The sequence below is a fragment of the Notolepis coatsorum genome, assembly GCF_963971535.1.
Source record: "Notolepis coatsorum genome assembly, chromosome: 4".
Classification (NCBI taxonomy): Eukaryota; Metazoa; Chordata; class Actinopteri; order Aulopiformes; family Paralepididae; genus Notolepis; species Notolepis coatsorum.
In genome coordinates this window covers 105,724,814-105,739,886 of record NC_140168.1, presented here as the reverse complement: position 1 = coordinate 105,739,886, position 15,073 = coordinate 105,724,814, and the positions used below count along the sequence as shown (strand labels likewise).

Below are 15,073 nucleotides of genomic sequence, written 5' to 3'. Positions count from 1 at the left end.
CCGCTTAGAGGGAAAAAATCCTTTGCGCCGCCCGATCGCTCTTCTTTTCTTTAAGCGTTTTTCAGTAGTTTTTTGTTTCCTGCGAAATCTTGGTGTGCGGTCTGCTTGGCACAATAGCACAGCCCCCTTAAATTAATCTTAAATATGGCTGTGATACAAAACAGATTTTTTGGTTCCAAGATTTGTGCAGGGGAAGAAAGAAATAAAAAATAATAATATAATAATAATATTTAGAGCATCTAACTAAACGAGTCAATCTACAGAGCAAGTTAGAAATCTTCCTGTCGGCAAAGAACGCTCTTCCATGTACTTCTAAACACGCACCTAGCGATGTACTCTCAGACGTGGACAGAGAGCAGAGCGACTGCTTGCAGACAAACAAACGGAAATAAAAATTATAGCATTTTTCTCATAAGACCATAATAACTTCTCTTCATAAATTAAATAATTAACAATTCTTTCTTTGTTTTGTTTTCAAGATGATTGGACTATTGTAACTTAGAAAGCTGTACAAAGCCCCATAACCCACCGCCCCCCCCCCCCCCCCCCCCACCCCCCAAAACAAAGACAAGAAATAGAAATACATAACCAAAAACCTGATTTCTCATATTTCGTCTTTAGAATCTTTCTCTAAGCGAGCACTGGGCCCAGTCGACACTTCATTTGAAGTCGTGTTCATAATTGCTGACATGACACCATCATACACATGATATAACATCTGATATCTATGTAGAGATAAACATGATATAACATCTGACGTTCATAATGCCTCATTCGGGCAGATGATGACACTTTCGATGCAGAGTTGATATTGTTCTGGACGTGTCTCAGTGACAGAGGCGGTCAGACCGAGGCGACGGAACAGCTGCTTTTAATCCTGTAGATATTACATTACTGGGTTCTGCACAAACAGCACCAATGCGAGTTACAAATGTGAATCATTTCTGAACCGACAACAATCTGAGTTGCTGAAGAGTAAATTAAGGGTTAATAATATATATATATTTTTTTATATGCTTGACAATAAGCCAATCAGAATAACTAAACAATAGAAATTACTATTAGCCAATCAGACGCTAGACCCGGGCTCTGGCCGAGGCTCCCTGGCTGGTTGCACTAACACACTGCTGCCACCGGTCCACGGCGCTTTAGCCATCATCTTTACACATCAGTGCCGATTCCAAATGCAGTGGAAATGGTCTGCTTTTGTAAATAAAGTTACATTGGTAAGGTGAAAATTCACTTTTGGAAATAGAACTGTCCTGCTTTTTGTAAATAAAGTTACATTTGGAAATAGAACTGTTCTGCTTTTTGTAAATAAAGTTACATTTGTAAGGTGAAAATTCAACTTTTGGAAATAGAACCGTTCTGCTTTTTGTAAATAAAGTTACATTTGGAAATAGAACTGTTCTGCTTTTTTGTAAATAAAGTTACATTTGGAAATAGAACTGTTATGCTTTTTGTAAATAAAGTTACATTTGGAAATAGAACTGTTCTGCTTTTTGTAAATAAAGTTACATTTGGAAATAGAGCTGTTCTCTTGGCGTTGTAGTGCTTTCCTGATAGGCACTAATGTAGGTAATGATGTGGTAGCTGCTTACTATTACCTTATTGAACCATGTAATAAAGTCACTACAGAGGAAAAGCAGTATGTTGTTGAGGTAGAGTCCAAATTCTTCCACTGTGCTGAGGGCGAGGTAAATATTTATGACACCATTATAAGATCATTTAACAACAGCGCTGTAGGCGAAGACGAGGACAACATTCATGGCAGCGTTAAAATTGTCTCACGAAAGACAAAATCAACCACTTACGACGATTTAATGTAATGATAACACATAATGACCAAATCGTTTCTATATATCTGATAATGACACCTGCTATGACATTTGTATGACACCTTATGTCACCTTGGTTAACGTGAGGTTGTCATGACAAGGACATCCGGACAAAAACGTCAACGTTGCATCGAGAGTGTCATCATCAACCAAATGACACGTGGTAGAAACAAGCCTTGGCTTTATTGTGTTTTATCCATTTTTGACCAGCGTGTTGACACTGTTATTGTTTGTTTTTCAAATGTTTGTCCTACGATTGTGTAAAAAAAAAAATTCAATCAATCAATCTAAAAGGTGAGATCGGTCGTTAACATTCATGAACATTATGTCAGATGTTATGTCATGCTTATGACCGTCGTGTCAGCGTTATGAACACAACTCCATATAAAGTGTTACCGACACATTTAACAATAAGAACATCTGTACATCTTGGAGTCCCTCTCTACCAAAGCGTTCATCTCTGTATTCTTCTCTGTCACACACGGACATGTGTAAGTAACCTCGAGGTTTGATAGCACTTTGGAGTTTGTTGATTGTATACCAGCTTTTTTTTTTTATTCAATATTAAAACATGAACTTTTTCTTTTGTGTTTTTTTTTGTTTTTGTTTGTTTCTTAGCTTAACTAGTCCTCGTCGAGGGCGGGACCAGCGTCGCCCTCTCCCCAGGTTGATTGGTCGTTGTCGGCGGGCTCCTCCCCCTCCTCCGCCATGTCCTCGCCCTCCTCGCCCTCGAAGTCGTCCGTGTCGCGGGGGAACTCCATGCCCTCCAGCAGGCCCTCCTGCGTGGCCTGGTGGGAGTCGGCACAGTCCACGCACACGCCGTAGCGCCGCGAGCCGTGCCGGATGCCCACGCTGGCCGCCAGCATGAAGATCTTCTTGCACACCATGCACTTGTACTTCTTATCCTTCTTGTGCACCTGGGGGGGGGGGGAGACAGAGGGGGGGAGGGGGGGAGACAGAGGGGGGGAGGGGGGGAGACAGAGGGAGGGAGGGGGTCAAGTTATGAATGTCTGGGCCGGGCTAGGCGATATGGCCTAAAAATAAAATCTCAATTTTTTTTTTATCCAATTTTTTTTCTCTTGAAAACTAGAAATCATTCAAATAACCTTTGTTTATATTTGTCAAAAAAAAATCAAACCAAGATGAATTTCCCCATTGAGATTGAAGTGCAAACCTAACTTTTTCACCAAAATTTGTTTTTTTCGTCCTAAATCATTCATTCGAATTAATCGCCCAGCCCAGACTCTGGGGCAGGACTGTTGTTTTATAGCAACACTACCATCACCGACATCTAAGAAGGGAGGTCCCCCCCTTGAACGGCCCTTCTAAGGTTGCTCCCCTCCACATTGCCTGTGGTGCTTTTTTCATATCGTTAGGTTTTTAGTGAGTTTTCGCGTGGGGTACATGCTATACTATGCTATACTATGTTATTTGATACTATCTTGTCTAGCACAGTCTCTGGAGCGTAACAGTAAGAAGCATTTTGTATGAAAGTATTCTGTACTTCTGTATGACAACTATTAAAGAAACTTGAAACTTGTAATGTCTGGGAGTGTGGCATTAATTAAATTGATTTATTTTACATTTTATTTTAGATTTCCTGGTATTTTTGTTTTGTTCTTGATTTATTGCGATGTTTCTTCTCGACTTGTTTAAAGAAGACGTGGGGACATTAACGTGTGTTTGATTTGATTGGACTGTGCAATAAAACAATATTGAAAATATAATAGAATCCTCCAGATGAAAAAGAGTCAGTTTTGAGAGTCTCTGATAAGCCAGTGTTCTTACAGTTGCATTATTATGGGATATGTTCTTACAGTTGCATTATTATGGGATGTGTTCTTACAGTTGCATTATTATGGGATATGTTCTTACAGTTGCATTATTATGGGATATGTTCTTACAGTTGCATTATTATGGGATGTGTTCTTACAGTTGCATTATTATGGGATATGTTCTTACAGTTGCATTATTATGCGATATGTTCTTACAGTTGCATTATTATGGGATGTGTTCTTACAGTTGCATTATTATGGGATATGTTCTTACAGTTGCATTATTATGCGATATGTTCTTACAGTTGCATTATTATGGGATATGTTCTTACAGTTGCATTATTATGCGATATGTTCTTACAGTTGCATTATTATGGGATATGTTCTTACAGTTGCATTATTATGGGATATGTTCTTACAGTTGCATTATTATTTTTTAAACTTTGACCAGTCCGCTGGTTCTTTTAGCGTTTATCGCTTTTTCTGGTCAAGCATGACCGACAGAAACAGGTTGAATGGGGTATAGATCGGGGGAAAGACACTGAGAAAATACGGCGAGTCCGGGAGTCGAACTCGTGTACCCCAGATCCGTGACGCGCACGGTTGTCCCCGACGCCGAAATAGCGTCCGAGGTACGCGGTGAGCTACTGGAGCTCCCCTACAGTTGCATTATTATGGGATGTGCACGTGGTGCCCGACACCTGCTTCACTCAAACTTCAATTAAATACAGATCATCGCTCCTTGGCGAACCCACAACACGCTTCTCCGTCTGCAGGATTACGTTATTAACACATCCTGCGCCAAAAACGAGTTTACTCATTATTGCCCGCCAATCTAATAACGCCAACAACGAGTTTACTCGTTTTTAATGATAGTTATTTCCTTTATTCGCTATTGGCATTCATAATTCATCCAGGAAGCCTCCGGGAGCCAGCTGGACCCTGTCTGATATTTCAACGGCTCAATACCGCCGCCTGGTGGATTTCGGGCAAGTTGCACTCCACTCTAAACCGGAAGTGGCGCTCTGTGCATCGGGGGAAATCCTCCGGCAGCGATATCTTGTTATGTTGATCAAGACAAACACTTGAGTGCATTTGATCGCTTTCGAGACGCAAGAATCAATATGCTTTCGGAGTTTATTAATAATTAATATAATTGGAGTTTTTTTTCTCCAGACGCATCGGCCACAGGTAAGAGGAATCTAACGTTAATTCCAGCTCGATTGTCCATTTATTTCATTGCAATCCATCTGCTCAACGTATGATGTTGTACTAAGGAAAGCCGTTACTGACAATCAAGGAATCATAAACGCCCTCCCCCCCTTTCCTTCACGCATAATGGAGCATAATGTATACCGAGCATATGCATTTGAATTTTTTAATATAGCGTGTATAGGAACGAAACGCCAATCGATTATGTGTAATATGCGTCGGGGCCTATAACTCGCGTTCTAGGAATTACTGCTCTACACTCTAAAAACATACTTATATTCACGACAGTACTAACACGACAATGTATGGATGGAAAAATATAACTGTTCTGAAGGATCAGATTAAACCGAATATATATATTTATTTATATATATATATTTAATTGTATTTGTATATCCCCTGATATCCCTTGTATATTCCTTGTACAATATGCATTGAATATCCCTTCTAGTCTACTGAACATCCCATAATAGTCTCCATTCTACCATTGGACGAGACCTTGGTGCCAGGTCGCCATACCCCTCAGACCAGGTTCAATCGTACCGCTCAACATGTATGGACAAGTCCTAGTTCCGCGTAGGAATATGTCTACCGCACCACTAATGGTACTATTTGTTCATAGTGCATATATATACTGCGCTATTAAAGTAGAACTTTCTTTTAGTCCAGTTCCTTACCCTCCAACAGAGTGACAGACGCAAAAGCCTCCCCGCGAACCACGTGTGGGCAGTAAGGCCAATTCGGCCCAGTATCGGCATTGAGACATCGTGTATATTAATATTTGAATAGTCATATTTGGCACTATATCGTCGAGTTGGACGTATTCTATTAAGCTAATAATAGTCTATTCATATGTAGTGCCTCGTGCGGTAAGAGTTCTATAGTAATCAGCACCCCCATCGTTTCGGGCATTAGCTGGACGCTTATCCAGGGTGGTTGACCCCACGTGAAGCTGCACCCGAGGAGCTCCAGGCCAAAGAGCGAGTGGACCTGTATATTGGATTATTCTACCGACGACGGCTAGCCTTCCACGGCTTGGATTATGCTTTGGGTGCTTTGATTATTCTATGGATAAAGGCCAACACTGCGGTGTGTTGGAAATACCCCCCCCGGAGAGGACGACAGGTGAGAAGACGCTCTACACGACGAGGTCGCCTCACGTCTCTCCATCGTGGACCGGAGGACGCCGGCCACAGAGAGTCCAACTGCTTTCATCTGTGGATCGAGGATCGCTGGGCACCGGGTCGCACGACTGTGGGCTCTCCCAGGATACCCTCGGCCAGACGGGATACAGCCAGACTCTACCCCCCCCCTCCAGCTGTCCTACAAGCAGTCGGAACCTTCCCCTAGTGTATCCAGCTATATAATCATTCAAGTATCATTGCTATTGTTCCCTAAATATTCCAGGTTGTATACTTGCTTCCTGCGCAATCAGAGATTGGACATTCGATATTGATCTACCTACGAATACTCATTTGCCATAAAAGTGCATACTATTTCAAATCATAAATGTAATTAAGTGATCGTTGTACATACCTTTTGCTATGTATTATTAATAAACGCAGACTTTCGACTTGGTACATTTGTGTTGGATCCGTTTCATCAGGTGGGAGTGTTTATCATAATTATTCATACCTAGTACTGGGTGGCCAGAGTCTAAAGTACAAGAGGTAGTGGTAGTAAGTATCATATCTAACCATACAGTCAGGGAATTGTACCCCTCAGTTACAATTGGTCCTTCGAGCCGGAGGGTAATCAGTGTAATATTAATATAGTGTTATTAATATTAAAATGGCCTATGATGAACACTCCACGAAACGATCCTCCTAACCAACAACGCCCGCGGCGCAAACGACAGCTCCCTCAGTACCTAGAGGCTTACGCTGTCAGTCAACAACCTAGTCTTCTACCAACAGTAAACGCGGTAAAACTAGAAAGTAAAATTATGTCTAACCCTAATGACCAGGCTACCCCGACCATAGAGGCCCCTATGGGTTCTAACGTAACTGACCCAGCTCACGGTGGGGACCAGGGGGAACCAGACATGACTTTACACCCCGCCAATACCGAAGAAGTAGTCCCCGACGAGTCCCGGGAGGAAGACAACACTACCGAGAGAGAACTCGGCACGGAAGAAGATGAGGAGAGCACCGTGGAGATAGAGCTCCAAGACTCCGCACGGAGTACCCCAAGGGACGGCTCCCCCATACAACCGTCTTCTCCCAGCGAGGCAGAGAGGGCACTACAGCAGGCATTCCTCGTCAGCCTGAAAGCCTCTACTGAACGCGATAGACTCCAGGGTGAACGCGATCGATTGCAGATACAGCAACGGAGCGAAGAAGAGCACATACGCCTGGAAATAAGACGCATTCAGATGGAAGAGAATATGGCAAGAGACCGGGCCGACGCCCAGCGCGCCGCCACCGGTGCCCAGAGAGAATCGGATCTCACCAAGCGCGAAGCCGAGCGCGACAGAGCACAAGCGCAACTAATAGAACAGCTGATCAGAAGGACAACACCCCCTCCCTCCACCAGAGGCTCCAGGAACTCGTCTAGACATCACTCCAGGGCGGCATCCCCTAGCCGAGTAAGCGACCCTGAACTTGACCAACAGACGAGGTCTATACCCCCCGCAGACCCCCTTCCCCAACCGGTCCAAGCGAGACCCAGCCACCGGGAAGGAGCAGCATACACTGCGGAGAGGCTAAATCAGAGACTACAAGCCCTGGATGACCTAACGGAAGACGAAGAGGAAGAGGAGAACCACGCCCGACGACAGCACAGTACTCTACCGGACCAGGAGGTCCAGTACAGCCCAGGCTATACCCCCGCGGAGCTGCGCTACAGACCCCCGACGCTATTCACGGGTGAGCACGACGCACGACCCGCACCGAGGAACAGCACCTGGACCAGCGGGCCATGGTACACAGCCGGTACCAGCCCACGCCAAGGAGCAGGAGGAGACTCGCCTAGGAGGCCTCTCCCCCAACGCTCGCCGATGTATCAACAATCCGCGTCATACATTGGCACACCTATGGTACCAGACTTCACCCAGGAGAACCGGGCCCAGTATACGGAGCTCCGCATGTGTCTGGAGACAATGTTGGTGGATGTCATTGATGAACGCCATAAATACGCGATACTACTGAAGCATTTAAAGGTACCCCGCGCGCACAACATAGCGCTCGCCTACGCCACTTCCACGACCCCATACACCGCAGCGCTGGTAGCGTTGGACCAGAGATATGGACGTATATGGGATTACGTGATCCAGGAGATCAGGCACATCGACCGCCTACCCCCAGCAACAGACAATCGAGCACTGGACGACCTGTCCATCAGAGTGCAGTCCCTAGTAGGGATGCTGGGAGCGCAGAGGGAAAAGGGTAGGCATGAACTATACGCCAACTCAAATGTAGAGAGGATCTTGGAGAAGCTACCGCCCGCCCGACAGGAGCGCTTTAGGCGGCAGAGAGACAACCGAGACCCTAATGGCCCCGAACCGAACCTCCTCGATCTAGCCGACTTCCTGGCGAGAGAAGTCAGCAGCTTACGGCTAGATACATTCGGACGGAGCACCCCTGGCTCCAGAGAAGGAACCAGGAGACTAAATGATGGAAGAAGATCGGTGACTGTCATGCACCAATCGGAGTCAGTGCCAAGCAGTAGGAGCCACAGTACCCCCTCAAGAAAGGAGAAGTGGAAGATAGTGTGCCCCTACTGTGAGAAAGAACACTGGCTGTCACAATGTGACTCATTCCCCAAGATGAATGCGGAGGAAGCGAGTCAATGGATAAAGTCCAACAGACGCTGTTTTCGCTGTGCGCGATCACACATGGCAGCCGAATGCCGCTTAAAGAAAAAGTGCAGTCGGTGCGATGGAGCCCATCTGGACATACTCCACGACAGTAACAGACGGCGGCCTCCACCCGCACCAGCCAGCAGCAAAGCAAGCGTCATGTACATCGACCCCGCCAGCAGCAGCGGAGCCAGAGTGCTCTTGAAGGTAGTCCGTGTGACATTGAGCTACCAGAATAAAGTCATGGACACTTACGCCGTCCTTGATGACGGGTCAGAGAAGACCCTTCTGCTCGCGTCCGCTGCGGCCCAGCTAGGGCTGCGGGGGAGCGAAAACCAAATGACAATTCGGACAATAAGAGATTTGAAAACGATAAAGGGCGAGAATGTCTCATTCTCTATCGCAGCAAGCGGCCAGCCCGAGCGACGGTACAGGATTACAGACGCTTTCACCAGCCAAGAAATAGGACTCTCGCGGTACACATACCCCGTAGCCAAGCTGATGGAGAAATATGTACATCTACGCAAGCTACCGATCCCACTCATAGACGGTGCTACCCCGACACTGTTGATAGGCTCCGACCATGCAGACCTCATTGTCCCGATAGACCGGGTTCATACCGGACCCAGAGGCTGTCCTGCAGCAGTCGAGACCCGCCTAGGATGGACTCTCCAAGGCCCACTCGCCAAATCTCTCAACCGAACCACAGCCACTAGCTGTCTCCACTCCCGAGTCACAGAGGGAGACACCGCACTCCTGCAGCATGTAGAGAGGCTATGGACCTTAGAACAAATGCCCTTTAAGAACGAAAAGAAAGACATTCGCTCTAAAGACGACATCTACGCCATTAACCTCCTCGAGACGGGAACAAAGAGAGTCCCAGTCAGCGGCGTGTTGAGATACGCCACGCCACTCCTGCGGCGGGAAGGGATGCCTACCTTTCACGCAAAGAAAGACGCCACAGAGCGGTACCTACTAAACACAGAGCGGCGCTTAGCCAAGGACCCCGCCCAAGAAAGTGTATACCGCGCTGAGATTGAGAAGCTCATCACAGCGGGACACGTCACAAAGATTGACATTAAAGAGGCCGACCAGACGACTGAATCGTGGTACGTGCCCCACCACAAGGTTCATCACAACGGCAAAGACCGCATCGTGTTTAACTGCAGCTACCAGATCGGATCCCAAAATCTGAATAAAGAGCAAAGGGATGTTCCTGCAGGTGAGATTAGTAGAGGAGGACAAGCCCCTGTTGCGGTTCCTATGGAGAGAGAGGCCAGGAGATGAGCACCCAGCCATCTACCAATGGGAAGTCCTCCCTTTCGGAACTACATGCAGCCCATGCTGTGCTACATTTGCACTACAGAGACATGTCGCAGAGGACCCAGCAGCGGACGAAGAGGTCCGACACAGTGTGAAGAACAGCTTCTACGTAGATAACTGTCTACAAAGCGTTTCGACCCAGGAAGAAGCCGAGGCTCTCCTACTTAAACTCTGCGCCTCTCTGATCAAAGGCGGCTTTGATCTCAGGCAGTGGGCCAGCAGCGATCCGCACGTATTGCGCAGCCTCTCCTCCGAGGACAAGGCAGCGAGCAGCGAGACCTGGATGGCCACAATCCCAGGAGAAGCCCAAGAGATGACACTAGGACTAGTGTGGCGCTTCAAAACAGATTCGCTCCACTATAGACACAAACCCCTGACCACGGAGCAGGGAAGGTCGACGGCAATACCGACCACCAGACGGAGTGTGTACAGAACACTCGCCCGACAATATGACCCGTTAGGATGTATACTACCGTACACCACCAGGGCAAAGATGATTGTACGAGCATTGTGGGACAAGGACCAGGGCTGGGACGACCCCATTCCCGCACACCTTGCATCCACCTGGAGAGAGTGGGAGATGGAACTCCACTCACTCCCAGGCGTTAATATACGCCGAAGCTACTTCCCATCCACGGTGAGGCCAGAGACATGTAAAATGGATCTACACGTCTTCAGTGACGCCTCCGAGGTCGCCTACGGATCAGTAGCCTACTTGCGGGCCCAAGAAGAGGGGGGAGAGATCTACACAGCATTCATCCTCGCCCGCTCGAGAATAGCCCCACGCAAGCAACAGTCTATCCCACGTCTAGAGCTCTGCGCAGCCCTCGCAGGAGCGCATCTAGCCACGCTCATCCAACGTGAGCTCACCATTCCGGTGCATAGAACAATCCTGTGGTCAGATTCCACGACAGTACTCGCCTGGATCAAATCGGATTCATGCAAATACAAAGTCTTCGTGGGAGTCAGAGTCACTGAGATTCAAGAGTTAACCGGAGAGTTAACCGGAGAAGCAAACTGGCGCTATGTTGATACAAAACACAACCCAGCTGACGTCATCACCCGGGGAATGTCCCTAGATGACTTAACCCGTCATAACATCTACAGTGACGGACCAGCATTCCTCAAGCTCCCGGAAGGAGATTGGCCCACGCCCACCCCGAGGGAAGCAAGTGACGAGGAGGCTGAGAATAAGAAACCCATGTTCTGTGGATTGAGCACTGTTGTCTCCGCAGACCCCAACATAGACGATTGCATTACCATAGAGAGTGCGCAGCAACGGACATTCCTGCGGCACCACCCAGAGATTAAGTCCCCCGCTGATATGTCAGCAGCTGACTACGAGGAAGCAGAACTGCTTCTACTGCAACGAGCCCAGAGAGACTCGTTCCCCGATGAACTAGACTGTCTACAGGGAGGAAAGCCCGTCCCATCAGACAGCAGATTGATTCATCTGGCCCCCGAGAGTGACACACATACATCAGAGTGGGTGGTCGCCTGCGGAGAGCCCCCAATTTACCGGATGACATTAAGTACCCGATCGTATTGAACAGCCGACACAAGGTCACAGAGCTGATTATAAAGAAATACGACGAGGATGTACACCACGCAGGAGCAGAGAGAGTCTTCGCGGAAATCAGACGTCGTTACTGGATACTTCAAGGAAGAGAGGCGGTGCGACGCTTCCAGCGAACCTGTCTAGACTGCCGAAAGTGGCGCGCGCAGCCCAGCATACCACGGATGGCTGACCTACCTCCATGTCGCCTCCGACTCGGCGACAAGCCATTCCACTCAACAGGCATGGACTGTTTTGGCCCGCTGCACATAAAGAAAGGAAGAGGCACCGAGAAGCGGTGGGGTATTGTATTCAAATGCATGACCACCAGAGTGATACATATCGAGCTCCTTCCGACCATGAGCGCAGACTCATTCCTTATGGCCTTCCGAAGATTCACATCACGGAAAGGAAAACCGTCTACATTATTGTCCGATCACGGGACAAACTTCAAAGGCGGAGAAAGAGAGCTGAGAGAGAGCTTCCAAGCTATGGGCCCAGAACTTAAGACCCACCTCGCTCCAGCCCAGATTGACTTCCAATTCAACCCCCCAAACGCACCCCACTTCGGTGGAACTTGGGAACGAGAAGTACGTTCTATAAAGACAGCCCTGTACGCAGTACTTGGGGCCCAGACTGTGGCGGAAGAAGTCCTAATGACAGTCCTCACGGAGATTGAGGGAGTATTGAACTCAAAGCCCCTCGGTTACGTCTCCAGTGATGTAGCAGATGTCGACCCAGTCACCCCCAACACCCTCCTGATGGGGCGGCTAGATCCCGCGTTACCCCAGACAATGTACCGGCCTGAAGAAGCGAACGGCCGACGAATGTGGAGGTACAGCCAAGTATTAGCCGACAAGTTTTGGAGCAGTTTCCTACTGCACTACCTACCGTCTCTACAGACCCGCCAGAAGTGGGTAAAAGAGAGAGACAATTTGACGGAAGGAACAGTCGTCAGGATTATTGACCAGTCACTACCCAGAGCTATGTGGCCGGCTGGCCGCGTAAGCAAAGTGATCACCGGTGCCGATGGCAAGGTCCGAGCAGCTGAAGTACTCGTCCAGGGGCGCATTTACACCCGTCCTGTGGCGAGGCTCATAGAACTGCCCCGACTCCCAGACACAATCGATGATGACCATGACCCTATGACTTTGTGAGTTGACTGACCCTTACAGCGAACCCTTGAGTGGTAGACAGTGCGGTTAATCTGTCTCTGCTTGACTAATTGGGTTGGGACCAATTAGGGGGCGGCTGTTCTGAAGGATCAGATTAAACCGAATATATATATTTATTTATATATATATATTTAATTGTATTTGTATATCCCCTGATAACCCTTGTATATTCCTTGTACAATATGCATTGAATATCCCTTCTAGTCTACTGAACATCCCATAATAGTCTCCATTCTACCATTGGACGAGACCTTGGTGCCAGGTCGCCATACCCCTCAGACCAGGTTCAATCGTACCGCTCAACATGTATGGACAAGTCCTAGTTCCGCGTAGGAATATGTCTACCGCACCACTAATGGTACTATTTGTTCATAGTGCGTATATATACTGCGCTATTAAAGTAGAACTTTCTTTTAGTCCAGTTCCTTACCCTCCAACAGAGTGACAGACGCAAAAGCCTCCCCGCGAACCACGTGTGGGCAGTAAGGCCAATTCGGCCCAGTATCGGCATTGAGACATCGTGTATATTAATATTTGAATAGTCATATTTGGCACTATATCGTCGAGTTGGACATATTCTATTAAGCTAATAATAGTCTATTCATATGTAGTGCCTCGTGCGGTAAGAGTTCTATAGTAATCAGCACCCCCATCGTTTCGGGCATCAGCTGGACGCTTATCCAGGGTGGTTGACCCCACGTGAAGCTGCACCCGAGGAGCTCCAGGCCAAAGAGCGAGTGGACCTGTATATTGGATTATTCTACCGACGACGGCTAGCCTTCCACGGCTTGGATTATGCTTTGGGTGCTTTGATTATTCTATGGATAAAGGCCAACACTGCGGTGTGTTGGAAATACCCCCCCCCGGAGAGGACGACAGGTGAGAAGACGCTCTACACGACGAGGTCGCCTCACGTCTCTCCATCGTGGACCGGAGGACGCCGGCCACAGAGAGTCCAACTGCTTTCATCTGTGGATCGAGGATCGCTGGGCACCGGGTCGCACGACTGTGGGCTCTCCCAGGATACCCTCGGCCAGACGGGATACAGCCAGACTCTACCCCCCCCCTCCAGCTGTCCTACAAGCAGTCGGAACCTTCCCCTAGTGTATCCAGCTATATAATCATTCAAGTATCATTGCTATTGTTCCCTAAATATTCCAGGTTGTATATTTGCTTCCTGCGCAATCAGAGATTGGACATTCGATATTGATCTACCTACGAATACTCATTTGCCATAAAAGTGCATACTATTTCAAATCATAAATGTAATTAAGTGATCGTTGTACATACCTTTTGCTATGTATTATTAATAAACGCAGACTTTCGACTTGGTACATTTGTGTTGGATCCGTTTCATCAGGTGGGAGTGTTTATCATAATTATTCATACCTAGTACTGGGTGGCCAGAGTCTAAAGTACAAGAGGTAGTGGTAGTAAGTATCATATCTAACCATACAGTCAGGGAATTGTACCCCTCAGTTACAATAACGTTCCCACATCCGGAACGATAGATACCAGATGTTGAATGGGCCATAGTAATGTCGATATAGCTATAATATTTAAAAAGTTATAGCCCTGCAAAGAAGGTGAGCGACTCCATAGGGTTACAGCACTGGCAGAGTGGTATAAGATGGGCAAACTGCGTGGCACAGAATGTGTTAAGATGACGCTGCTGTTTTGATAACATGATGATATATAAATGTTAGTTATTTTCTCCGTCCAACACCAGAGACGAGGAAGCAGCTTCGCCACGTTGGGAGATTTTCTTCATGTTTGACAAATTCAGAAAATAAATATTAGTTTGAATGAAAGAAACGGTATAACGTGTTGCCCTGCGTGGAGTAACAGTGAGAATCTGTATAAATGGCGGCCTAAATATATTAAAAAGCTTTAAATAACAAGTGGTATAAATGACATGGTATAAATGACAGCCTAAATATATTAAAAAGCTTTAAATAACAAGTGGTATAAATGACATGGTATAAATGACATGGTATAAATATATTAAAAAGCTTTAAATGCTCTGAATCCTTTGAAGATCTGCCAGAAACAACATGACTATGGAGGCGGAGCCACTCTGAGCAGAACATGACGAACTTTACATTTACGACCTTTAATCAGAAGAGAATTCCAGGAATGTGTTGAACGTGGTCATCAGAGGAGAGGAGGCTTCTGGGAGAGGGGGAGGGGCTAGAAGGGGTGTGTGTGTGTGTGTACATCTATACTTGTAACCAACTCTTAACAGCCATCTTTCTTACGGAGAGATTTAGGTAGTGGTTAAAGGAAAACAGGGTTCCCACAGACATTGCTAAATGAAATCCAAGGACTTGGAAGTACTTTTCCAAGCACTATTTTTCATTTTCAAGGATGTCACTTTAAAGATACAATTCACTTTT

The 15,073-nt window shown here is 47.0% G+C and overlaps 1 protein-coding gene across 1 annotated transcript in view; it reads right to left on the bottom strand.

The window, feature by feature from the left end:
* Window positions 1–602: 602 nt before the first annotated feature.
* Window positions 603–15,073, bottom strand: part of zbtb10 (zinc finger and BTB domain containing 10) — an 87,385-nt gene continuing 72,914 nt past the window's right edge. Inside the window, exon 5 of the mRNA XM_084312391.1 lies at window positions 603–2,755. Within this exon, the coding sequence (XP_084168517.1) occupies window positions 2,462–2,755 (294 nt within the window). The 3' untranslated portion in view covers window positions 603–2,461. The remainder of the gene's footprint in view (window positions 2,756–15,073) is intronic.